The 26,098-nt window shown below is 39.3% G+C and overlaps 1 protein-coding gene across 6 annotated transcripts in view; it reads left to right on the top strand.

Annotated features, from left to right (window-relative positions):
• Positions 1–26,098, top strand: part of gigyf2 (GRB10 interacting GYF protein 2) — a 119,135-nt gene that overhangs the window by 62,896 nt on the left and 30,141 nt on the right. For 5 of the 6 annotated variants that reach the window (XM_033031040.1, XM_033031046.1, XM_033031043.1 and 2 more), the window contains 11 exons: positions 564–705; positions 1,691–1,849; positions 5,802–5,974; positions 8,297–8,456; positions 10,669–10,835; positions 12,178–12,290; positions 18,200–18,340; positions 20,666–20,766; positions 23,016–23,116; positions 23,893–24,048; positions 25,223–25,381. In XM_033031040.1, the coding sequence (XP_032886931.1) occupies positions 564–705; positions 1,691–1,849; positions 5,802–5,974; positions 8,297–8,456; positions 10,669–10,835; positions 12,178–12,290; positions 18,200–18,340; positions 20,666–20,766; positions 23,016–23,116; positions 23,893–24,048; positions 25,223–25,381 (1,572 nt within the window). The remainder of the gene's footprint in view (positions 1–563; positions 706–1,690; positions 1,850–5,801; positions 5,975–8,296; positions 8,457–10,668; positions 10,836–12,177; positions 12,291–18,199; positions 18,341–20,665; positions 20,767–23,015; positions 23,117–23,892; positions 24,049–25,222; positions 25,382–26,098) is intronic. The other variant, XM_033031045.1, reaches the window with a different exon arrangement.

Raw genomic sequence — 26,098 nt, 5'->3', positions numbered from 1 at the left:
GGTACCATAGTCCAGCCAGCCTCCTCGCCGATCTTCTCAGATGTTCACCCATGGTCGGGGCCTCCCGAGCACCCGCAGTCGCCGCCACGGCCCTCAGGCACTCTCGCCGGGAACGATGGAACCCCGACGCCGAACCCCGACGGAGAACATCCTCAGCGGCCCAGACCTCCAGATCAGCAATTCCACACTTGATAAGAATTGCAGCCTTGCATGAATCTGCTAGTTGTGATAAAAGTTGGGCATAATTTTGTGTTGACTCTCTATTGAATTTTAATTCACTTGTGATAGCAGGTGGTCCCTTGATTAATATTTCACCTGAAAAACAACATCCAAAATTATCTTGCATTGCTTTGTGTCTGGAGTAGGTGCATAACTTTCCCAAGTAAGATTTGAACTTCTTTACCCATATGTTTGTTCTGCCACTGAATCAAAATGATACCGTGAGAATGTTCAGAGTATTAATATAATTGTCAAAATGTAATTGCCTTAATTTTTAATTAATATTTTAATTATTATGAAGTTTTTAACTATATATTCTATGTCTTATTTTTACCACTATGTAGAAGACTCCCAAAGAACCTATTCCAGAGGAACAGGAATTAGATTTTAAGCAGATAGAGGATGGGGAAGAAAGATCAAACTCAGAGGAAAGTCAAAAAGAAGCTAAGGAACCTGACAAGAACACCAAAAATGGGAGTAACGAAGGTACATTATCAATTGTTATTCTTCCAAAAGAATTTAACATTATAAATGCAAATCTAACTAAATAGAAACTGATGTACTTTTGACCAAGTATATCTTACATTTTTTAGCTGGAGTAGTTGAATCTTTAGCAAAATAAACAAAGTGCTGCAGGAAGGCAACAGGCCAGGTAGCATATGTGGAAGGAAACTGACAGACGACGCTCAAGTTAGGACCCTTCTTCAAACTGAAGAAAGATCCCAACCCAAAATGTTGTCTTCATTTCTCCTCACAAATGCTGCCTGATCTGTTGAGTTTTTTTTTTGCTCAAGATTCCAGCATCCGCAATCTCTTGGGGCTCCTCGAAATCTTTAACTAAGCTGACTAATAATTTTAGGTACAGAATGAATAGGTGTGACCCAAACGATTTTTTAATTTTTCATGTGTTTCTATTATACCCATTCTCCTTTTACTCCCTTGTCAAAGATAATGCTTTCTATATCTTGCTATGAAGATATTTTCAAAGGTGGCCAGAGCAATTAAGCTGATTTAACCCAATAACAAAAACTACATGTATACTTCTTGCAGGGCTTTCTAGTGTGTAGAGGAGATTTTTTTTCATGCCATTTTGTTCAACAAAAGACAACTTGACCCAGACTGTATTAAAACACAGATTTTCCATATCTGTATGTCAAAGGAGCTTTGAAATCCTGAGAAATTGTTGATGTTGATCTCAAATTATACTGAAAGGTGGAGAATTCTGACTAAACAATATTCATTTCTCCCAGTAATAGAAGTTCATCTGTGTCTCTTGACCTATTGGACTCTCAAAAGCTGCATAAAAGTGTAGTGATATTTGAAGGTTGTGTGTAAATTATCTCTGCAGTGTTCCTGGTGCAGGAAAGTGTAATTTGTAAGCAGAACCATGTTTCTGAAACGTCTTGCTGAATTGAAACTGTTTACTGTTGAATGAAGAGCCCTGGATTAGTCATTATTTATGATATTACAGAAACATACAAAATGGAAGAGTCCAAAGACATTCCCTCTGCAACTTCGCCCACTCCTCCTTTGGTACCACAGATACCGAAGGCTTCCAGCTCACCCCAAAAGGAAGAACACAAACCAGGAAAGAGTGAGGATCCACAACAGAGCAGATCTACCAGTGAAGGTATGAATGTATCTGAAATACATAGGCCATTAGAAAGCACCTAAATTGTGTCCATCTGAGCATTTTGTCCCTATAGAAATTGGAATAAAAGAGACGACGTACAAATGAAATGACCTTTTTCTCTCTCTTTATAGAAACATAAAAACATAGAAAATAGGTGCAGGAGTAGGCCATTCGGCCCTTCCAGCCTGCACCGCTATTCAATATGATCATGGCTGATCATCCAACTCAGTATCCCATCCCTGCCTTCTCTCGATACCCCCTGATCCCTTTAGCCACAAGGGCCACATCTAACTCCCTCTTAAATATAGCCAATGAACTGGCCTCAACTACCTTCTGTGCCAGAGAAATCCACAGATTCACCACTCTCTGTAAAAAATGATTTTCTCATCTCGGTCCTAAAAGACTTCCCTCTTATCCTTAAACTGTGACTCCTAGTTCTGGACTTCCCCAACAACATAAATATGTGAGTAGCATTCTGTATTTCAAGAGCTACTTGTGACGCCAAAGTACTACAATGGAATCCTGACATGTCAGGAAAGGAATGTTATTTTGCAGACTATCTCTGATGTTCCTTCCTACACATACCAGGAAGGATGTTGTTCTTTCCTACTCATCATAAACATAAACTATCTATCATTCATGGTGTCATTTAATTTTTTATTAGAAACCTGGGATGTATTTTTCAAATTAATAAATGCCATGGATATTTTTTTAGTTCTGTATGAAATAGATTTATGATTGATACTGAGATTTTACTTCCACATGTGCCGTCATGAAACAGTTTGACATAAGAGTATTTTTGTATGCATTTCATCAGATTCTTCACATTATCTTCCATGTCCAATATTTTTGCGTTACCTTTTCATCTCATTTATCTATTCCATGCTATTGCCATAACGCCTAACTCTTTGCAGTCAGATGATAGCTACTTAAGGACAAGAATTCCTTTTCATACGCCTTCTTTGCCACTCCATCCTAGATCCCTTTCATTTTTTTTCATATCTAGTTTTAAACAACAAATCAGCTGGCCTGATTGGATTCAGACTATTCAGAATTGTGAATGATTTCTTATGCATTGAGCAGCATGAGAATTTGTGGAATTAATGATGAATAATGTTTTAGAACAGACACTTTTTTCAAAAGGACACATTCTGGCATAATTTCTCACAATTGTTTCTTTTGTTCATGAGTGAGCACTTGATTATTGTTGTAAAAAATGAATAAAACTCCAGCATCTTGTTCTTTGATAATCAGCCTTTGGATAGCTGAATGTTATTGGTTGTGTTTAACATACGGGATATCATGTAACAATTAAAATGAAAGTAAACTTTCTAATTTAATACTTACTTTTTGTTTTGCCTAATGGAGAAAAGCATTTTTTAATATAATTTCCCATTCATTGGCATACCTGTAGGCCCAATATAATAGCAAGTCGTATTGAAACCTTGAAAATAATCTTTTTTTACAACAGCATAAATCTAATTTAATCCAAATGGCAAAAAATGCAAGACATGAGATGAGAATTGTCTTGCACAAAACCCTGAAACACACTTGCTGAAAGAATGATGGAACTTCAAAAGGGAATTAGATAAATAACGAAGAAAAAGGCAAGGCTTTGGAGACTGCTTGAAGTCTGTGATTCAGGGACATCACCAGTTGATGGGTGTCTTCTCTGGTGATCTGCCGGGCCTGTACTGTAGCCATCTTTAGCGTATGCTTGTTTTGAGGGCTAGTACCCTTCAGTTTTCTCTTCAGCATATTATAGGCATGCTCAATTGGGTTCAAATCGGGTGATTGACTTGGCCACTCAAGAATTGACAATTTTTTAGCTTTGAAAAACTCCTTTGTTGCTTTAGCAGTATGTTTGGGATCATTGTCTTGCTGTAGAAAGAACTGCCGGTCAATGAGTTCTGAGGCATTTGTTTGAACTTGAGCAGATAAGATGTGTCTACACACATCAGAATTCGTTATGCTACTACCATCAGCAGTTGTATCATCAATGAAGATAAGTGAGCCAGTACCTTCAGCAGCCATACATGCCCAGGCCACAACACCTCCACCACCGTGTTTCACAGATGAGGTGGTATGCTTTGGATCTTGGGCAGTTCTTTCTCTCATGCATAATTTGCTCTTGCCATCACTCTGATGTAAGTTAATTTTCGTCTCATCTGTCCCCAAGACCCTTTTCCAGAACTGTCGTTACTCTTTTAAGTACTTCTTGGCAAACTGTAACCTGTCCATCCTATTTTTGCAGCTAACCAGTGGTTTGTATCTTACAGTGTAGCCTCTGTATTTCTGTTCATGAAGTCTTCTGTGGACAATTGATTTTGGTAAGCCTATGGTTTGGCTGATGTCTCTATAACAGCTTTATTCTTGTTTCTCAGTCTCATAAAGGCTTCTTTGACTTTCATTGACACAACTTTGGTCCTCATGTTGATAAACAGCTATAAAAGTTTCCAAAGGTGGTTGAAAGACTGGAGGAAAGACTAGGTACTGAGAGCCCTCTTATACCTGTATTAAGGAGGCAATTAAACACACTTGAGCAATTACAAACGTCCGTGAAGCCATGTGTCTCAAACATTATAATAATAATAATAATAATAACTTTATTTATAAAGCACTTTAAACAACTGCAGTTGCCACAAAGTGCTGTACATGAGAACTCATGGACAAAAAGCTATTACAAACAATTAAAAACCATTAAAAAACCGTAAAACGAAGGACTATAAAAAACACACTAAAAATTAAAAGACATTAAAAGCACTAAGAACAGGAGCAATGCCTCAGCCAGTGTCGAAAGCCAAAGAATAAAAATGTGTTTTTAGGGAGGATTTGAAGATGGACAGTGAGGGGGCCTGTCTGATGTGCAGCGGCAAGGTGTTCCAGAGTGCCGGAGCAGCAACAGAAAAGGCTCTATCCCCTCTGAGCTTCCGCTTAGACCTTGGTACCTCAAGGAGCAGCTGATCAGCTGACCTGAGGCACCGGGCAGGAGCATATTGGTGGAGCAGCTCAGAGAGGTAAGGCGGGGCGAGCCCATTCAACGATTTAAAAACAAATAAAAGAATTTCGAAATGAACTCGAACGTGCACTGGGAGCCAGTGAAGGGAGGCCAAAATTGGCGTAATGTGCTCCCTCTTTCGAGTTCCGGTCAAAAGGCGAGCGGCAGCATTTTGAACAAGCTGGAGACGAGCCAATGAAGCTCGTGCGACTCCAGAGTAGAGTTACAGTAATCCAGCCTAGATGTAATAAAGGCATGGATTACTGTTTCAAAATGCTGCCGCTCGAGAATGGGCTTCACCTTTGCCAGCTTCCTTAGGTGAAAGAAGCTGGACTTAACCACCGCGCCTATTTGTTTATCTAGTTTAAAATCATCGTCCATCCTAAAACCCAGGTTCAAAACGGTTGGCTTTACAGACAATGCCAGTGGACCCAAGTCAACAAAGGGAGGTTCACGGCAGCCATTGGGGCCAAACAAAATCACCTCTGTCTTCTCTTCATTAAGTCCCAGAAAGTTTAAGGCCATCCAGGACTTAATGTCCTCAAGACAAGACAGAAGTGATTTTAGAGAATAGTCGTCTTCTTTCCTGAGTGGCATATATAACTGGCTATCATCTGCATAAAAGTGAAAGGAGATGCCATGCCTTCTTAAAATTGAGCCCAGAGGAAGTAGGTATCACATTATGGTGCCCTGAAATGGGGGGACTATGTATAAACACAGCTGTAATTTCTACATGGTGAAACCAAATGTATAAAAATGGTCTTTAATAAAATCTGACAACGTGCACTTTAACCACATGTGATTATTTTCTATTTCAAATCTCAAATTGTGGAGTACAGAGGCAAATAAATAAACGATTGGTCTTTGTCCCAACCATTATGGAGGGCACTGTATATTGGTTTTGAGGGGTTGCATAATTTAATCTGCGTCTTGTTTACATTTATGTTCTAGTGACGGACCTATCACACTCTTCAAACCCAAAATGTCCAACTCTGCCTAGTAATGGCTCTCATACTGCTGCTGAAATATCTTCAATGTCTTCCTCATCTACAACTCCAACCCTTGCAAACCGGAGCATACCTCATGACAATGATGATGATGAAGGGCTTAAACATCTTGAGCAGGTACTTGATATTGGGGACAATAAATCAGAATTATTTACCCTCTTCCCATAATCACATGAAAATCTATGTTAAAATTTGATTCTCTCTTTATTATATTTTCCATTTTGTAAATGAAAAGTTGCTTATTTCCATGTGCAAAATCATTGGCACACATAACATGAGAAATATGAGCAGGAGTAGTCCAGTGAATCCCTCAAGCCTGCCAACAGACAATTGACAATAGGTGCAGGAGTAGGCCATTTGGCCCTTCGAGCCAGCACCGTCATGGCTGATCATCCCCAATCAGTTCCTCGTTCCTGCCTTCTCCCCATATCCCCAGATTCCGCTATTTTTAAGAGCCCTATCTAGCTCTCTCTTGAAAGCATCCAGAGAACCTGCCTCCACCGCCCTCACCACTCTCTATGTGAGAAAATGTTTTTCATCCTCTCCGTTCTAAATGGCTTACTCCTTATTCTTAAACTGTGGCCCCTGGTTCTGGACTCCCCCAACATCGGGAACATGTTTCCTGCCTCGAGCGTGTCCAAGCCCTTAACAATCTTATATGTTTCAATGAGATCCCTCTCACCTTCTAAACTCCAGAGTGTACAAGCCCAGCTGCTCCATTCTTTCAGCATATGACAGTCCCGCCATCCCGGGAATTATCCTTGTAAACATATGCTGCACTCCCTCAATAGCAAGAATGTCCTTCCTCAAATTAGGGGACCAAAACTGCACAGAATACTCCAGGTGTGGTCTCACTAGGGCTCTGTGCAACTGCAGAAGGACCTCTTTGCTCCTATATTCAATTCCTCTTGTTATAAAGGCCAACATGCCATTCGCTTTCTTCACTGCCTGCTGTTCCTGCATGCTTACTTTCATAGACTGATGTACAAGGACCCCCAGATCCCGTTGTACTCCCCTTTTCCCAACTTGACGTCATTTAGATAGTAATCTGCCTTCCTGTTTTTGCTACCAAAGTGGATAACCTCACATTTATCTGCATTAATCTTCATCTGCCATGAATCTACCCACTCCCCCAACCTGTCCAAGTCACCCTGCATTCTCATAGCATCCTCCCCACAGTTCACACTGCCACCCAGCTTTGTGTCATCTGCAAATTTGCTAATGTTACTTTGAATCCCTTCATCCAAATCATTGATGTATATTGTAAATAGCTGCGGTCCCAGCACAGAGCCTTGTGGTACCCCACTAGTCACTGCCTGCCATTCTGAAAGGGACCTGTTAATCCCTACTCTTTGTTTCCTGTCTGCCAACCACTTCTCTATCCATGTCATTTGCCATTTAGCAAGATCATGGTTTTCTACCTTTGATACCATTTTCCAGCCCTATTCCCATTTTCCTCGATTGCTTTGACAGCCAAACCCATGATATATTGTGTTTATAAAGGTAGTGAATTACTAAGCCTCCAGCCCTTCTGAAGAAATTTCTGTTTGTTTTAGTCCCAAATGCCTGGCTCCTTTCAGAACATGATCTCTACTTCTAAACTTCTTAGCCAGGCAAAACATCCTCCCTCGTATTTAACCTGTCGAGCCCTCATAAAACTTTGTACTGATGTCATCTTTTGTTCAGAACTCAAGAAAATAGAGACCTTGTCGATCAGTGATAGATACAAAATGCTGGCGTAACTCAGGCATTGGTGGCGTTTCGGGTTGTGACTACTCAATGTCTTCTCAGTGTCTCTTTGTCTACTCAGTGTCTCTTTGTGACATATCCATCATTCTAGAAACATGTCAGGTGAATCTTAACTGCACTTCTGTAGCAAACAAACCTTTATTAGGTAAGGAGTGCAAACTTGCACACTTCTCTTCAGTTGTTGTCTTGCCAAGGCACTATGTAATTTTTATTCTTTTAGGCAAATATTACCTGCTGGACTTGCATGTTAGCTTTCAGTAACTTGTTTATGAGGTTATTCTAATCCATTTGAACATCTAAGTTTCCCAATATCACACTGTGGGGAAAAAAAGAGCTTTTGCGCATTATATTACCTTGGTAATATTGTTAATCTGATCCAGCACTACCCCACTATTCAATGGTTGCCAAAAGGCTCACTGGTCATTCTAAACGAAGATAAGTCCTGATGTAACACAGCGAGTCATGCGGCATCTCTCGAGAACATGGTTAGGCAATGTTTCTGATTGGAATCTTTCTATAGACTGAATCAATGGAAGGAAAATTATGTTAATGAAAGATTTGGTAATTATAGTTCGGGCAGTCCAAATATGAGGAAATAGAAATAGTTATATCAATTTAGGGTTACGTAACTGAATTGCATCTTGTATACAATCACTTTTACTTAATGAGAACAATGTCTTTCCTATTCAGGAAGCAGAGAAGATGGTAGCTTCTTTGCAAGATAATGCCATAGATGATGATAGACGTTCAACACAAATTCAGGAGCAAAGGACTAAAGCTGCTACTTTACCACTGTCTCATGATGCTGCTATGAAGTGGTTTTATAAAGATCCTCAAGGAGAAATACAAGGTATATGTTAAAAGATCACAGAGGTTTAAAAAGTGTAATTATCTTGTCTTGTAAACCCCACGTGTTGGAAAGCATTTAGAAATGCCAGCCAGTACATTTCAAATTACTTGTTGCAGTTAAAAATAGATGTTATCTGTTATCTGAATGGTGGCCGATTAGGAAAAGGGGAGATGCAACGAGACCTGGGTGTCATGGTACACCAGTCATTGAAAGTAGGCATGTAGGTGCAGCAGGCAGTGAAGAAAGTGAATGGTATGTTAGCATTCATCGCAAAAGGATTTGAGTATAGGAGCAGGTAGGTTCTACTGCAGTTGTACAGGGTCTTGGTGAGACCACACCTGGAGTATTGCGTACAGGTTTGGTCTCCTAATCTGAGGAAAGACATTCTTGCCATAGAGGGAGTACAGAGAAGGTTCACCAGACTGATTCCTGGGATGTCAGGACTTTCATATGAAGAAAGACTGGATAGATTTGGCTTGTACTCGCTAGAGTTTAGAAGATTGAGGGGGGATCTTATAGAAACTTACAAAATTCTTAAGGGGTTGGACAGGCTAGATGCAGAAAGATTGTTCCCGATGTTGGGGAGGTCCAGAACAAGGGGTCACAGTTTAAGGATAAGGGGGAAATCTTTTAGGGCCGAGATGAGAAAAACATTTTTCACACAGAGAGTGGTGAATCTGGAATTCTCTGCCACAGAAGGTAAGCGAGGCCAGATCATTGGCTATATTTAAGAGGGAGTTAGATGTGGCCCTTGTGGCTAAACGGATCAGGGGGTATGGAGAGAAGGCAGGTACAGGATACTGAGTTGGATGATCAGCCATGATCATATTGAATGGCGGTGCAGGCTCGAAGGGCCGAATGGCCTACTCCACCTATTTTCTATGTTTCTATGTTATGTCCAGTGCCCCACAATGGTTACTTACAGCTCAAACAAATGGAGAGAAAAAAATATTCTGGATCAAAAATCCTGAAGTATACCAACTGTTAAATATATACGGGGAGAGGTACACAGTGTTTTACAAATGAAAGTTTTATTTTTCTTTAAAACAATCTATTGTTGGTCATTCTTTAATTTATAACCTCGGAAACCTTGCGTTGAGCAAAAAATAGTAATTTGATGAAAGCTATCCCTTAGTTACAATGTGAAAATTAAGGTTATTTCCAATTTCATGAATTTTGGATATAAGTATTTGAAATAAAATATGATCTTAATTCTTTTTTGATAGTTTAAACAAACAAGCAGCACCTCTTTCTCTGTATTGCATCCCCCCTCCCTCATGTGTGTGTGTCTCTCTCTCTCTCTCTCTCCCCCCCTCTCTCCCCCTCTCTTTCCCCCTCTCCCTCTCTCCCCTCCCCCCCCCTCCCCCCTCCCAAATAGACCAGTAAACCAGTAATCCAGCTTCCATAACCATCTGAGCCCCAAATATCGGAGATTTGCCCTGTGTGAAAATAAATTTCTTATTCACCTTACTTTTAAATAACTAGTCCCTTACCTTGTAATATTGTTCCCATGTTTAACACTCTCGCACCTATGGAAACATCTCAGCATCTACCCTCTCCATCCCCCCATGCAGCTTACATGTTTCAGTAGGACCACTCATCAATTTTCAAACTCAGATCCTAAATCCAACTTCTTTAGCTACTTGGGATATAACAGTCCTCTCTCTCATCCTATCAATTAGCCAAGTGAATCGCTTTTGGAATGCCTCCAATGCTGATATTTCTTTCGTAAATGAGGGGGCAAAAACTATGCACAGAACCTCAGATATGTCCTTGCCAATGCGTTATCTAATTCTTCCTTATTTCTAAACTCCAACCCTCTTTCAATAAAATCCAGAATGCCATTTCATTTCCCAAATGAAAACTTTACAACATGTTAACCAATCTGTTACTGAATCTCTCTTCACATCTCTTGGCAGTCTGTTATCGGAAGATATATTGTTTTAAATTTTGAATAATTAGTCTGATCTTAAGAAATTGTAGTTTCATAATTGATCAAGTTATGAGCCATAAAATTTGGTTAACCTCCAACTTCACAAATTAGCTTTATATTCTGGTATCATGGTAATTGAAAAAGAAGGGAAAGAAAGCGTGGTAGCCTGTCAGTGCATAATATTGCAGGGCTGAAACGGAAATTGTTCGATGTGAAATCCCAATGTACTGACTGCTCTAAATTGTTTATTTAAATTACATTAATGTTTCTCTTCTTTAGGGCCTTTCACTAATCAAGAGATGGCAGAATGGTTCCAGGCAGGCTACTTCACAATGTCATTACTTGTAAAGAGAGGCTGCGATGAGGGTTTCCAGCCATTGGGTGAAGTTATTAAGATGTGGGGTCGAGTGCCTTTTGCTCCAGGACCCGCTCCTCCTCCATTGCTGGTAATAAGATTATGTCATAACGAGAAATGGGTGAATGTTCCAATTGCCTTGTTTGCTATATTAATTCAGTTGTGCAGATCCAACCACATTTGATTCTGTTCCAGTTTATTTATTTATATTTGTATGGATCTGCTTTCACACTAAGTTATTTCCCTCGTTCAAAGGCATGATTTTAGAAACATAGAAAATGTTCAAATGCCATTCAATATGATCATGGTTGATCATCCAGAATCAGTACCCCGTTCCTGCTTTCTCACCATATCCCTTGATTCCGTTAGCCCTAAGAGCTATATCCAACTCTCTTGAATACATCCCATTGTTCCCTTTAATGCTGAACAGAATGGGAAAAGAACATCTCTGGAGCAAGACTTTTAAATACCCCTGAAAGATTTGGAAAATAGCTGATATCTGGCATATAGGGCATGTGCTGGCATTGACTTGGAGAGCTGGATTTGTTATGTTTAGAGAGCATACTTTCCTTTGCCTCTGTGCGTGAATGAAGATCTCACATATTTTGACTTATCAGGTGTGATCTGACAGAGGGATTCTAGCAGTATAATGGTGAGGTCTACATGAAGTTTATTGTCTTTCTACACCTCACTGACTATAGAGTATAAGCAGAGTTGCTCACTATATGTGGCCCGGGTAAATGCAGGAGGAGACCCAAGGCAGTAATTTTAGGGCAGAGCGTCAGATACAACATGAACAGGAGGATTTTGTCTTGATTTTTGTCAATAAAATGTAATCCCTGGAATTAATTATGCTACAATACACTCTCCATGAAATTATGCTGCAACAAACTCTTGTTAGTTTCCTCAAGGGAGTCATACATTGTTTGTCAAGAATTCAGAGATATTGAAGTCTAAGATAATTAATTAACTCCATTTTAATCTATTTTATTTTTAAGGTGTGAGTTGCATTGTTGAAACATGAAACAATGAAGAAATATATGTAGAAAGTTAACCTGGCTTTGCTCTTATATACAGTGGGAAATTGGCCTTCAGTTCAGATTCAGTTGTAGACCTTGGTGCACAGCATCATTCATTGATTTGTGAAATAAATAGATTGAGTCATCTATTATCGAAATAGATCCAGTAATTATTCAGGTACTCCAAGGGTCGGGGATATGTGTCTTTTGGATGGAGTAGAATGGCATATAGTTGGTTTACTTTTTCACAATGTTCCCAGAAATGCTTTGTTAGTGCTGTTAGTGTAAGCAATGTACGGTGGATTTGATAACAGAATTTCCCAAAATTAATTTTATGTTGGTGTTTCAGCTCATTTATTTTGTGGCTTTCTTGAGTACTAACCTATTTTTATTGTGACTTAATCTTGCTTCCAGGGTGATTTGGACCAGGAAAGACTGAAGAGGCAACAGGAACTGGCTACTTTGAACTTGTACCAGATGCAGCAGATTCAGTATCAGCAGTTTCTGCAGGCACAGCTCATGACCAGGTAGTTATCAGAATACTTGATTGCATATACTTATGCATTGATACATATTGATTACATATACTTATGCATTGATAATCTGCTGAAACTTGGCATGGATTTACTAAAAGTAGTGAGCCATTGCAGAGAGCTATTGCAGAAATATTTTAAACTTGGATGAGATGAACAAGAATGGAACATGTGGAATTGGGGGTAATATACTCGTGTGGATTGGGAGTTGGTCAACAGATAGAAAAGTGATTAGAAAAAAATGAGCCCTTTGCAGGTTGGCTAGCTGCGGCTAGGAATACCCTGAGATTGATGTTTGGCTGAGTAAACTAAATGTCATATTTCCAAGTTTGTTGATGACGTGAAACTGAGTGGGAATGTGAGTAGTGATAAACATACTACAATGGTTTAGAAATTATTTCTGAAGATTCTTAGGGATAGGATTTACACACATTTGGAGAAGAATGAATATTGGGATGGTCAGCATGACTTTGTGTGGGGAGGAGGTCGTATCTTAAAAACTTGATTGAGTTTTTTGAGGAGGTGATCAAGATTATTAATGAGGGAAGGGCAGTGGCTGTTGATTACATGGACTTGATTTAAGCATTCAAAGGGTTCTCCATGGTAGGCTAATCAGAAGACAAAGGCAATGGGATCTACTGATTTGGTAGATTGGCTTGGCCATAGAACACAGGGTAGTGGTGGAGTGGCGTTACTCTGACTGGAGGTTTGTGACCAGAGGTGTTGAGCAGGATCCTCTGTTGTTCGTGATATCTAATCTAAACGATTTGCACAAACATATCGGTGGTCTGATTAAGTTACAGACAACATAAAAAATTGTGGTTAAAGAAAAAGACAAAAATGCTGGAGTAACTCAATAGGTCAGACAGCATCTCTCGGAGCTGGGATGGGACCCTTTTTCAGATTGATTGTGGTAGGGGGATGAAAGCTGGAAGAGAGATGGGGCAGGACAAAGCCTGGCAAGTGATAGGTGGATTCGGGGGTGGGGGTTGGACAAAGGCAAGAGAGGAAAAGACAAAAGATGTGACAGGATTGAAGAGTTGTAAATGATGAAGCCAGTGGAAGGATTGGAGGGGGAGGGGAGAAATGGGAGTAAGTCCAGGGTTTTTTTTGGGTGGGGGGAGGTAGAAGGTTGGGTGGGGAGGGGGAATGGTTAGTTACCTCAAATTGGAGAATTCCATTTTCATACCATTGTGTTGTAAGCTACCCAAGCATAATATGATGTGCTGTCCATTCAGCTTGTGTGTGGCTTCACTGGAGGAGACCTAGGATAGGCGGGTCAATATGGGATGGGTAGTTTAAATGGTTAGCAACTGTGAGATCCTTGTCAGACTGAGCGTGAAGGTTCCTGGAATGTATTGACTGTGGGAGAAGATACAATAGCAATGTTTAGAAGCATTTAGCCAGGCACAAGAATGGGCATGGAATATGGACCATGAGCAGATTAGATTAGTTTAAATTGGCATCATTGTCAGCACAGACATTGTGGGCTGAAGGGACTGTTCCATGCACTGTGTTTTAATGTTTCGAGAGGATATTGGCAAACTATGTGAGTTGGTAACAATATGGCAGGTGGTGTATGATGTGGACTAATGGGTGTCATTGGTAGAAATAATGAAATGTAAGTGTTTTACAAATGGTGAGAGAGTGGGAAATGTCGACTTTCAAAGGGACCTGGCTTTTCTTGTACTTCATTGAAAGCAAGATTATTTGAGTACAAAACTAAAGTCTTACTATTACACAATGACTTGATAAGACCAGACTAGATAATTGTGTATAATAATAATATTGGATAGAATAGGTTTATTGGGATCCGGGTCAAAAACAGGCAGATGGGACTAGAGTAGATGGGGAATGTTGGTCGGCAAATTGGGCTGAATGGCTGTTTCCAGACTGTATGACTCTTTTCAGCTCCCTTACCAAAACATTGGTATGCTTACAATAGAAAGGATGGTGCAAATATTCATCAGGTTCCTGAGATTGAACGGAAGAATGAAAGATAATCTACAAAACTTTGAGTGCTGACAGCTTTGATGCAGAGGCGATAGTTCAATTGGCTAAGTGAATCTTGAACCAGGAGTCACAATTGCAAAATATAGTTTAAGCCAATTATAACTAAATTGAGGAAAAACATTTTCATAAAGTATGGTGAAAGTTTGGAAATCTCTACCCTGGTGCCCTGAGGGTTTTTGTCATTGCCTGCATTTGTAACAAAATAACTAGATTTATATAATAAAGGATGAAAAGGCAAAATAATATGGAGAAAAGACAAATGAATTGTTGAGTTAAAGTTATGACATAATTTGTTGAATAGTGGAGCAGGAATCGCTTACTATTTCTGGAGGAATAGTAAGGCATGATAGTGAATGTCAATTACTAATATTTATGGAATTAATGCAGGAAGTGCTTCAATTATACGTTCCTGCCTGGCATGGAAATACAAAAGGAAAAAGAACCCAACCATGGCTAACAAACAAAGGCTAATTTCTGATTCACACTCATAAAACTTGCCAGACATTGTAGCAAACTAGAAAATTGGGAGCAGTTTATATACATCAAAGTAAAAAAATAGATTTAGGGACGAAAAAGATTTTGGGAAAAACCTTGCAAGGAATATTAAAGTGGAATGTAAAGGCTTCTACAAATACGTTAAAAAAAAACAATTAGTGAAATCAAGTGTAGGTAAGCTCCAGTCAGTCAGAGCTCAAAATTTATAATTGGGAAGCGGGAACTGGCAGGGCAATTAAACAAATACTTTGGTTCTGTCTTCACAGAAGAGGACAAGTAACATTCCTGAAATATTAGGGAACCAAGAGCCTAATGAAGGTGAGGAACTAAAGGAAACTAGTATTAATAAGAAAATAATGCTGGGGAAATCAATGGTTGAAAACCTAAGAAATCCCCAGTCTAATAATTTAAATTCCAGAGTACGTTAAATTCCAGAGTACTGTGCAAATAGAATCCCTTTCAAGTATTCTATATATTATAGAAAGGTTGCTGCAGATTGGAGGATAGCCATTGTAACCTATTTTAAAATAGGAGAGGCTAAACAGGTAAATACAGACAGGTTAGCTTAACATAATTTGATGTGAAAATTCTGATGTTATTATATGTTATTATAAAAGAGCCTTTTATTATAAAAGAGTCTTGGTGAGATCACATTTGGAGTTACACATGGGGTTAGGTTAGGTAAGGGGGAGATACAGCGAGACCTGGGTGTCCTTGCACTGCCACTGAAAGTTGGCGTGCAGGTACAGCAGGCAGTGAAAAAAGCTAATGGAATGTTGGCCTTCATAACAAGAGGATTTCAGTATAGGAGTAAAGAGGTTCTTCTGCAGTTGTATAGGGCTCTGGTGAGACCACATCTGGAGTATTGTGTACAGTTTTGGTCTCCTAATTTGAGTAAGGACATCCTTCTGATTGAGGCAGTGCAGCGTAGGTTCACAAGATTGATCCCTGGGATGGTGGGACTGTCGTATGAGGAAAGATTGAAAAGACTAGGCTTGTATTCACTGAGTTTAGAAGGATGAGGGGGGAACTTATAGAAACATATAAAATTATAAAAGGACTGGACAAGCTAGATGCACGAAAAATGTTCCTAATGTTGGGCGAGTCCAGAACCAGGGGACTCTTAGAATAACAGTCTTAGAATAAAGGGGAGGTCATTTAAGACTGAGTTGAGAAAAAACCTTTTCACCCAGAGAGTTGTGAATTTATGGAATTCCCTGCCACAGAGGGCAGTGGAGGCCAAATCACTGGATGGATTTAAGAGAGAGTTAGATAGAACTCTAGGGGCTAGTGGAGTCAAGGGATATGGGGAGAAGGCAGGCACGGGTTATTGATAGGGGACGATCAGCCATGATCACAATGAATGGCGGTGCTGGCTCGAAGGGCCGAATGGCTTCCTCCTGCACCTATTTTCTATGTTTCTATGGAGTGTTGTGTACAGATTTTGCCCCCTTAACTAAGAAGGAACATACTTGCCATAAAAAGAGTACAATAAAGATTCAACAGCCAGATTAGGGAGATGTGCAACTGTGGTTTGAGAAGATAATTCATCCCCTAGTTTTGTATTGGTTATGAGAAATAAGAGGAGATCAGAATGAAATTTATGAAATTCGGAAAAGAGAAGGCACAATGGAAGCAATATACTTTTTTCCCCTTGCTATATTGTTTGGAAGAGATAGACAACCAAAATGAGAAATGTATTCACTTGTGAGTGAATATGCAGAATTCACAATCACACAAGATTGTAGAAACAAAGTTGCTGAATATTTTAATTAAGGGGAATTTTTAAGTTGCAATAAATTTTATGGGGAGGAGTGGAATATGGTACCGAGATGATTTATCATTTATCAAATTTAATGACAAAACATGTTCAAAGCTGAATAACTTTCTTATTTTCTACTTATAACGGAGGTACTACTGGTAAAGAGAGCATAGGGTTGTTTCATAGTCACAGTTGCTCTATTTGGAGAAGATGTAAACAGGAATGAGAATGGTGAAAAACAGCCTTCATCACTCTGTACTGGTATCAGCACTACAGATGTCATTCATTCTCTGGTCTCTGGCACGCAAGTACAGCAGGCAGTGAAGACAGCTAATGGCATATTGGCGTTCATTGCGAGATGATTTGAGTTTAGGAGCAAGGAGGTCCTACTGCAGTTGTACAGGGCTCTGGTGAGATCGCACCTGGAGTATTGTATGCAATTTTAGTCTCCTAATTTGAGGAAGGACATTCTTGCTATTGAGGGAGTCCAGAGAACGTTCACCAGGTTAATTCTCAGGATGGCGGGACTGACATATGATGAAAGAATGGGTCGACTGCTTATATTCACTGGAATGTAGAAGGATGAGAGGGAATCTTATAGAAACATATAAAATTCTTAAGTTATTGGACAAGTTAGATGCAGGAAAAAATGTCTCGATGTTGGGAGAGTCCACAACCAGGGGGTCACAGTTTAAGAATAAGGGGTGAGGTATAGGACTGAGGACAATAAGGACTGAGATGAGGAAAAACATTTTCACCCGGAGAGTTGTGGAGGCCAATTCACTGGATGTTTTCAAGAGAGTGTTAGATTTACTTCTTGGGGCTGAAGGAATCAAGGGATATGGGGAAAAAGCAGGAACGGGGTACTGATTTTAGATGATCAGCCATGATCATATTGAATGGTGGTGCTGGCTCGAAGGGCTGAATTGCCTACCCCTGCACCTTTTTTTTCTATGTTTCTGTGCCTTTACTGAGTGTTTTCTGCACTTTCTGTTATTGTAAATATAAAGTGTGGCTCGTTAAGCAAAGTACTATTTGATTTGATTAGAGTTTTGATCAAATATATTAGATTGAGAATTTTGTTTTCATTTAACATGCATGAAAGAAATATGAATATTTGTTAATTTGAAAATTGTAGCACCAAATTTCTAAATTACTTTGATTTTTTTCCCCCATTTTAAACACTTCAAATTTTCCTGACATTTAATAGGATTGACAAGGGACAGTTTAATGGATGACCAATAATAGGAATGATTTGCAGGAAAAGAAGGTTTTAGAAACATAGAGCTGGGCAAAGCATAGCACTTCCTACTATGGTGTGAGTTTTTAAACATATGGAGGAAAATAAAACATGATTGCTGCAGTCCAATCCATGATAATAAAGATAACTGGAATGTTATTTTTTGCATGTCTCAAAATAAACCATACTTCAAAAATATGAAGTGAATTCAACCTCAGTGTTATAGTTGACATCAATTATTTGAGAGGTTAAACTATTTTTAAATGAGTCAGTTATATATTTAACCTATATATAATTTATTGTTGATATATCGATTTAAATATATAGTAAAATATATAAACTATAGTTATATTAAGTTTAAATTGATATTGTCCCCAAAATAATGTTTTTAAGGCAGCAGTATGCACAAGCAATAGCACACCATCAAAAGGCACCTGTGGGAGCTATAACATCACAGCAACAGCAACAGCAACAACAGCAGCAGCAACAGCAATTAGCTGTCATTCTGGAACAGTTTCAAGCTTTAAAATTAAGGTAACAACTTGTGGTTTTCAGTTTCTTTAAGGGTGGTGATATTCTTGCACACGTTATTGAGGAGCGGTGCTGATGTACTGACAAATATTTTCATGCAATATTATCGATTAAGGTCATTTGGGTATATTTTTGCCCCAGATAACTAGGTATTTTAAGTGCCTCACAAATAGTTTCTTGTTATCCATGTTTGTGATGTTTTATTCACTCATATTTTGCACTTTATATCAATCGCGTATCACTTCAATTTAAAGTCAGTCACCATAGTAGAATAGCAGGGAACTTTAGAGAGGGAAAAAAGGAACCATTGACAATTAGAGTGAGTTATCTCCCCTCAGGAGTTGAAGGATTGCTGTTTTAATTGGCTATAATTAATTGGGCTGCAGAGATGGTGTGCAAGACAGAATTTTTGTTCTTGACTGCTGCTGGCACTATTCAATTAAAATACAGATCCTCCTGAAGATAAATAGCCTTCCCCTTTGAAAAAATGATTACTTGGGTACATGGTCTGTACCCTGTAAAATATCAATCGCTTCAAAGGGAGGAGATCAGCAGTTGAAGGAGGATGGACCGTTATGTGTCATTGAGCAGTTTGGACTAATTGGGAAGCATATGAAGAAAATGCTCTTCAGCATGACTCAAGCCCACTACTGTGGCATCATTATGCTGTAAGACATTGGAGCCGAATTAGTCCATTCAGCCCACCGAATCTACTCTGCCATTCGATAATGCCTGATCTATTATTCCCTTTCAACCCCATTCTCCTGCTTCCTCCCAGTAATCGTTGACACCCTTATATCATTATTCTTAACTGAAAGCAAAATAGGTTTGTCATCTCCAAAAGAACTATTAAGTCCTGCCAGCAATTATGTTATGGCATCAAAATCATATGTTACCAATAATTCAAAATAATACCTTATACTTGCAAATGAGTAAGATACCTATTTATTAACAAATTGATACTAGAGCACTGTTCTTCTGGTGTTTTCTGATCTTTAATGGTTTATAAGAATTTTTTTTTAAATTCTAAAGCAACATTAAACCAATCCTGAAAGGTGATGTGAACTTACATTAACTTCTCATTGTCCTTATTTAAATAAATGAATAAGCTTGTCGGACTAGATTTCAGTGCAGCCATTGGGTTTTCTTCCTTTTTTGTTAAATCACTAAACCTTGGATTTAGATATTCAGTATCACAGTATATATGTACATACTTAAGTATGTACTGTTGCGGGGACACAAGCGGAACACAAGTTGTATGAATGCGCATATTTTATTCTGTTACAGTATTGCTCCCTACTTCTCCCTGGTCACGGGTGTTGCACGGCCTTAAATACCCTCTCGGGTAAAAACCCCGTGACTAGCGCCTCCCACACCGAGACGCCTCCCTCCAGAGCCAAGGGTTTGTTGTGCCCGTGGCTTGCCACCAGGTGTCGCTACATGACCCCCCCCCCCCCCCCCCCCCCCCCCCCCCCCCCCCCAGAACCAGAGACACTGAACTGGACAGGACGGCGAATGAGGCGGCCAGAAAGTGTAGATACGTCCCCACGCCCCGGGCCTTGCTCGGTTCATAAGAATCTCCGGGAGCCTGAAACGGCGGACGCCTGTGACGGGGCGGTTGAGCCACCTGGACTGGCTCGATGAGGCCCAAGTGGGCCGGCTTCAAACGAGCCACAGACACAGTTTTGCACCGGCCTCCCATGTCCAAATCAAATGTAGTAGGCCTGTGCCGCAACACGTGAAAGGGAAGAAAGAAACACGGTGAAGAAAGATGTACGGGCAGCCCGCTAGCGGCAGTGGCACATGGGAAGGGGCCACCCCCATGACGCAATGTTGAGATGGGAGAAAGGGCGCCCACCCTCTCCCGCAAGCGCACCAGCACCGTCTCGCAGACCCTGGGTCTGGTAGGGGATTCGGACGGCCCCCAAGGAGGATCTGTCATTGTCCTCCGCAGAGTTGGTTTATGGTACTCCGCTCACCGTCCCTCGGGAGTTTGTCCCTGCTGTTGATGGGTCCCAGCAACCGCCGTCATCGGTGCTGGTGCGCTAGTGAGAAAGGGCGGAGCCCTGTCTCCCATCCCAACGTCACGGGCGTTGCCATTCCTTAAATACCCACTCGGGTAAAAACCCCGTGACTAGCGCCTCCCACTGAGACGCCTCCCTCCCGAGCCGTGGGGTCGTTGTGCCCGTGGCTTGCCACCAGGTGTCGCCACAGTATAGCAATTTGCTTTTATTAACTAGACTCAAAGTTGTCTTCATAATTTTTAATAGTCAAAGTTAACTGTTTTCTAAAATTATAAAAAAAAATGATTGTTTCATCTGCATTCAGATCTTCAGAGCAAAATCTGATGCCCCCTGTAACAAGATCAATGACTGTACCTGACAGTAACTCAATATGGGAATTGCAAACACCATCACCTCAAGCCTCAGGTAAATATAACCGTGCAGTGTACTCATTTACTGATTTTAAAGAATCATTGGGATTTTAATTATCAGCCAGAACTGAAACAGTTTAACCAAATTAATTCTCAGGGAATATTATATAAAATAGTTCAACCTTGTTGGAATTTATGGAAATTAGGAGTGAAGGAAAAGAGGAAATAATGTGAGAATACACAGCTGTCATATGTACATTTAAGCGTTTTGCACTTATTTAGATGCCTTAACCATCATAATTACGACCTATGGTTTTTATTTAACTATTGACAATGGAACATATAATACCTAAGAATTGTTAAGGTACATTTTCTAACCTTTCTTCTAACTCCGTATATTTCCAACTGTGGACATTCCAATGCACTCTTGCATCCCATCCCCAATAACTCTCTGCACCTTTGTAGGCATCTGCTCACCTAAAGCTCTGCTCCTTATTTTTTATTCTAGTTGCTTTCCCTTTCCTCACTCTCTCTTTGCAGGCCTACGTTGAACCTCTGCATCACCCGTCCCTAATTTCTCAAATTTAAAATTATGGAGTCAGAGGATGTAGGCGTGACACTAAACAAGTATTTTGCAAATGTTTTAGAAGGAGAAGGATATGGAGGACAGTGAGATCAGTGCAGAGAATACTAATATGCAAGGGCACTTTGAGATCAAGAAGGAGAGGGTATTGGGGTTCTTCAAGAGCATTAAGTTAGTAAAAATCCCAGGGCCTGATGGGATTTATCTCAACTTATTAAATGAGGTAAAAGAGGAGATTGCAAGAGCTTGGTAAAGATGTTTTCATCTTCAGTGTGAAAAGGCTTAACATGCTTTTCCCTGCAAAGTTGGAAAAGGAGGACAGGAGTGAAAGGATGGATTTTAGGAATGGGAGATGAGCATATGCAGGAAGGAAAAGGAGCAGGAAAGAAAAGGAACAGGGTGGTTATGGTGGTGGGAGATTTTGCAAGAAAATTGTGCACATCAGTGTGTGGAGGGGTGCAAAGGGAATATTACTTGAACTGTTTGAAGCAAACTTAATTAATTCGGACAACACTTGTCATGGAATGAAGAACGTTTCACCTGCTATGGTTAGATCTAGGTTATCTGTCAGTTTGGAACAGAGCTTGTGATTGTAGCTTATAAAAAGTGTTACAATAAGACATCCCATGACAATCTCTGATATTGTTTTATCCTAAATTCATTGATTGACTTCCATGATAGAAAATAACAAGTCGGCATGTTTTTGGTCTAAGTAACTTGGACTTTGTGACTCTTATTTTGGCACCTTTATGCAACAAATTAAGCTTTAAATGTTGGCAACTCTCATCCCTAATTATTGTTCTGGTTGCCTCCATGACCCTTTATGCTAACCGTTTTGTTTTTATCTGCTTCATTTGTTCCCAATGTGGATGACCGATGAGCTCTTGCGCCTGCCCTAAAAAGATGTAGCATCCGGTTTACTGGAGATTCCCTATCTAGTATCAATATTAACATTTTAATGCATTAAAAAAATGAAAATAGGAAATTGTAAAACACAAAAACGCAACATAACATTAATTTTTTTCTCTCTTTTCCATTATGTGAGAAATATATCCAGCCTCTTTAAATGAATAACTTACATTTCTGAAACGTTTAATAATTAGCTCTAATTTCAACTCTAATACAAAGTGAAATGGTGTAGATTTTGATTGCTGGTATGATATACCTAGATGACTATTTGAGGCATGATCTTTCTTTATCACAAGACATTTTAATTTCCCTGGCAATGCACATTACCCTATAACCTGCTGGTAAAAAATAATCATCTTGCTCTTACTGTATGCTGAAAATTGCAGATTGCTGAAAATGAAATAAGAGAACGTATGGAATTGATTCTGTCTTTTAACATGTTATTATCCTCCCCACCCCTATGGAACCAAATTCCCACCTGTCAATCTGCACTGAGTAACGGATTGGTAATCTACAATGCTCACCAGAGTTTCTCTATGATTTATCACTAGGTTTCCAAGGAACAGGTTTCAAGGGTTATGAGGAGAAGGTAGAAAAATGGGATTAGGAGGCAGAGATCAGCCATGATTGAATGGCAGAGTAGACTAGATGGGCCGAATGGAGTAATTCTGCTCCTATAACTTGTGAACGTGTGAATTGGATATTAGAGCTTTTCTTACCTATTTATGTCATGTACAAGAATGGAACCTATTTTGAGTTGAAAGTGTTTAGATTTTATTTGCTGAGCGTGTCAATATTTCTACTTCTCTCAGGTTGGGATTGTGGCAGTGTGTGGGACTTGCCGGTAGATTCTTCAGCTCAGAATTCCTCTGGTGATCAAATCCAGCAGATGGAGAGAGGAAAAGCTGCCAAGGTAAATACAAGAAGTATCCTGACCTGATTTGGAAAAGAGCTGTGTTGTTGCTGCCCAGAACTAATTTTGTTTTTCATTTAGTTTAAGTACTGAAGATTGTAGAAGTTAGCAGACTAAATAAACACCAATAGAATAATTAAGAACATTTAAACTAAATTAATTAACTCAAATGAAAACCTTTTTCCCAGCAGCCGATTTCCCCCATTCATTTGAATGGGCCTCTTTGTGCCAAGTTAACTAGTCCAGATAGAGCAAAACTCCGCCAATCAGGATTGCCGTCTTACTTAATTTCAAATTGTTCGACGTGTGCATCCTGACATTTAGAAAGTATTTAAAATGTTGAGAATTTTTTTTGTTTAAAAATCGCAGCATACACTTATCCACATTACTGTACTAATTTTAAAGCAATCTAAATTGATGCAGTGCCATTTTCCTCTCTTGAATTCAACACTGAAACAGTTGCTTTTCCAGTACAACAGGCCAGGATATTGGGACAGATTCCAGCAACAACAAAAAAAGGACAATTATGAAGCTCCTAGAATTTGCTTATACATGTATCAAAAATGAACTAGAAATTAATCTTAAAATTGTAAGACAGTGGAATCTGTTTTCAAGTTCAGTTCAAATTTATTTGTCACATGTACCATAAGGTGCAGTGAAATGTAATTTATTCGATTCCAAACAACTATTTCGCAAATTAAGATTTTTAATAAGAATTAATTTATTTTGAGTCATGTTTTAGTGACTTGCTGATTCATTTGATATTTCATGTTTAGCTTGACCAAGAAAGGAGAGAAACAGATATTAGGGCAAAAAGGAAAGAAGAGGAAAGAAAACAAGAAGGAATTTGTCGCCACCAAGAGGAGGTACTGCGGAGGCAAGAGGAGGAAAAGAAGCGAAGGGAGGAAGAGCAGCTGATGAGGAGGAAACAGGTACTTTTAAGAGCAGAATTTAGGAATAAAGGCAGTTCCCATTACACCAGCTCGGCAGTTGATACTGTCAAAATTCATAACAAAAGTTATGAAATAAAGTCGTAGTTACATTTTTGTTTATGAAATGTGGTTGATTGCAACAAGTTCTAGTTATCTTTATTTTTATTAGAATTAATATGGGCATAAAAAGAATAGATTTCTACATTGTTTCCCTATACCTATTCTCAGTAAATGGTTCCAGAACTAATTGTGCCATTAGAATTGATTGTTCAAAATTTAAATTGAATTTCTGAAAGGCACTGAACACTTAACACTTTAATTCATGTTTGGTGTAATGAAGATCAAAAATTTGATAGTACGTTGCTGTCTGAAACATGCATGTCTCCACTCCCTCTCTGTAGAGCATATGTATAGCGTAGGAACATGGCATTCAACCCATAATCTCTACCGAACATGATGCTAGATTAAACCAATCTCCTCTTCAGGGATGAGTTGCTGGGAAACCCAGTAAAGTTGAGGTCCCTTTGAATTTGACAAGTCCTTATTAGAATTTCTTTACCCAAGTACCTTCGATAGCAGTTCTCAAACCCAAAACCTCTGCTGCCTAAAGGGCAGCAGTTGAATGAGAACGCCACTGCTTGCAAGGTCCCACCTAACCTGACCTGACTTGTAAGTATATTGCCATTCCTCCTTTGTCATAAGGTCAAAATCCCAAACCTCCCACTTAACAGCATAATGGGAGTATCTTCACAGCATGGATTGCAGCAGTTCAACATGGCTTACCTGCCACATTCTTGAGGGCATTTGAGATGCACAATGATATCCACTTCCCGAGAATGAATTAAAAACAGCTGAGCTACATTGGTGAGTGAAATAATGGAGTATTTGAAGAGTACTTCAGTGATTTGTTATATGTTGCAACACATACCTACTTCTCTGGTGTTCAGTTTGTGTTAATACCTCCATGTAGGTGTTCCCCAAGTTGAACTTTTATGTGGATTGCAAGTATAATGGCATATTTAATTACAGATTTCATCAGAGAGTGCAAATATACAATTTTACCCCGTAAGTTTACTTTTTCAGGCTCGATGATGCAATATACAACGGATGGAAAATTTGAAAAGCATTATTAATTTGATTATCAAGGCAATTTTATCTGTTTTCTTGGCCTTAGGAAGACACACTGCGACGTCAAAGAGAGCATGAAGCAGCACTCCGCCGGCAAATGGAAGAGGAAGAACGACAACAACAAGAAGAAGTCCGACGGAGGCATGAAGAAAGGCAAAGAGAAGACGAAGAGAGGCGACAGAGGGAAGAATTGCTTCGAAAACAGGTACTTGCACAAACTTAGGATTTTTTTTTTCCTTTTGAGTTAATTTTCCAATATGAAGCCACCCCAATATTTTTTATTGGATCATTTTAAATGTTATCATGTACGTGTTGTCAATGTTAAACCTACAGATATTTGGAATACATAGGAGAGTAATCTTGCTAAAACTTAATTTTGAAGTCATTATAAATCTGAATTCGATGTACACATTTCATGGTATTTCATCAATTTCTTGCTGTTCAATTTTGAATTTTTATGAAAATTTGCACATTTTTATTTATGCTGGCTTTAAAGCATCAACTAATCTGGTCATTTGTTTTAATAATTTAATTTTAGTTTTGAATTTGGCAAAAGCAATATATATTGATATTATGAAAGCTGCAGAATTTTAACATAGAACAGTACAGCACAGGAACGGGTTCTTCGGCTCACAATGTATGTGCCGAACATGATGCTAAGTTAAACGGATCTCAACTGCCTTTCTGCCTTTTAGTGGCTGTCTAAAAGCCTCTTAAACGCCACTATCTTATCTACCTTCACCACCACATCTGGCAATGCTTTTCAGGCCCTCACTACGCTCTGTGGAAAAAGATCTTGCACCGAACATCTCCATTATACTTTCCACCCTCTCCCCTTATAGCTCTGCTCTCTCATGTTGGACATTTCCACTCTGGGAAAAAGACTCTGACTGTCTACCATATCTATGCCACTCATAATTTT

Source organism: Amblyraja radiata, chromosome 13 (assembly GCF_010909765.2).
Source record: "Amblyraja radiata isolate CabotCenter1 chromosome 13, sAmbRad1.1.pri, whole genome shotgun sequence".
Classification (NCBI taxonomy): domain Eukaryota; kingdom Metazoa; phylum Chordata; class Chondrichthyes; order Rajiformes; family Rajidae; genus Amblyraja; species Amblyraja radiata.
This window is presented reverse-complemented; position numbering and strand designations above follow the sequence as displayed.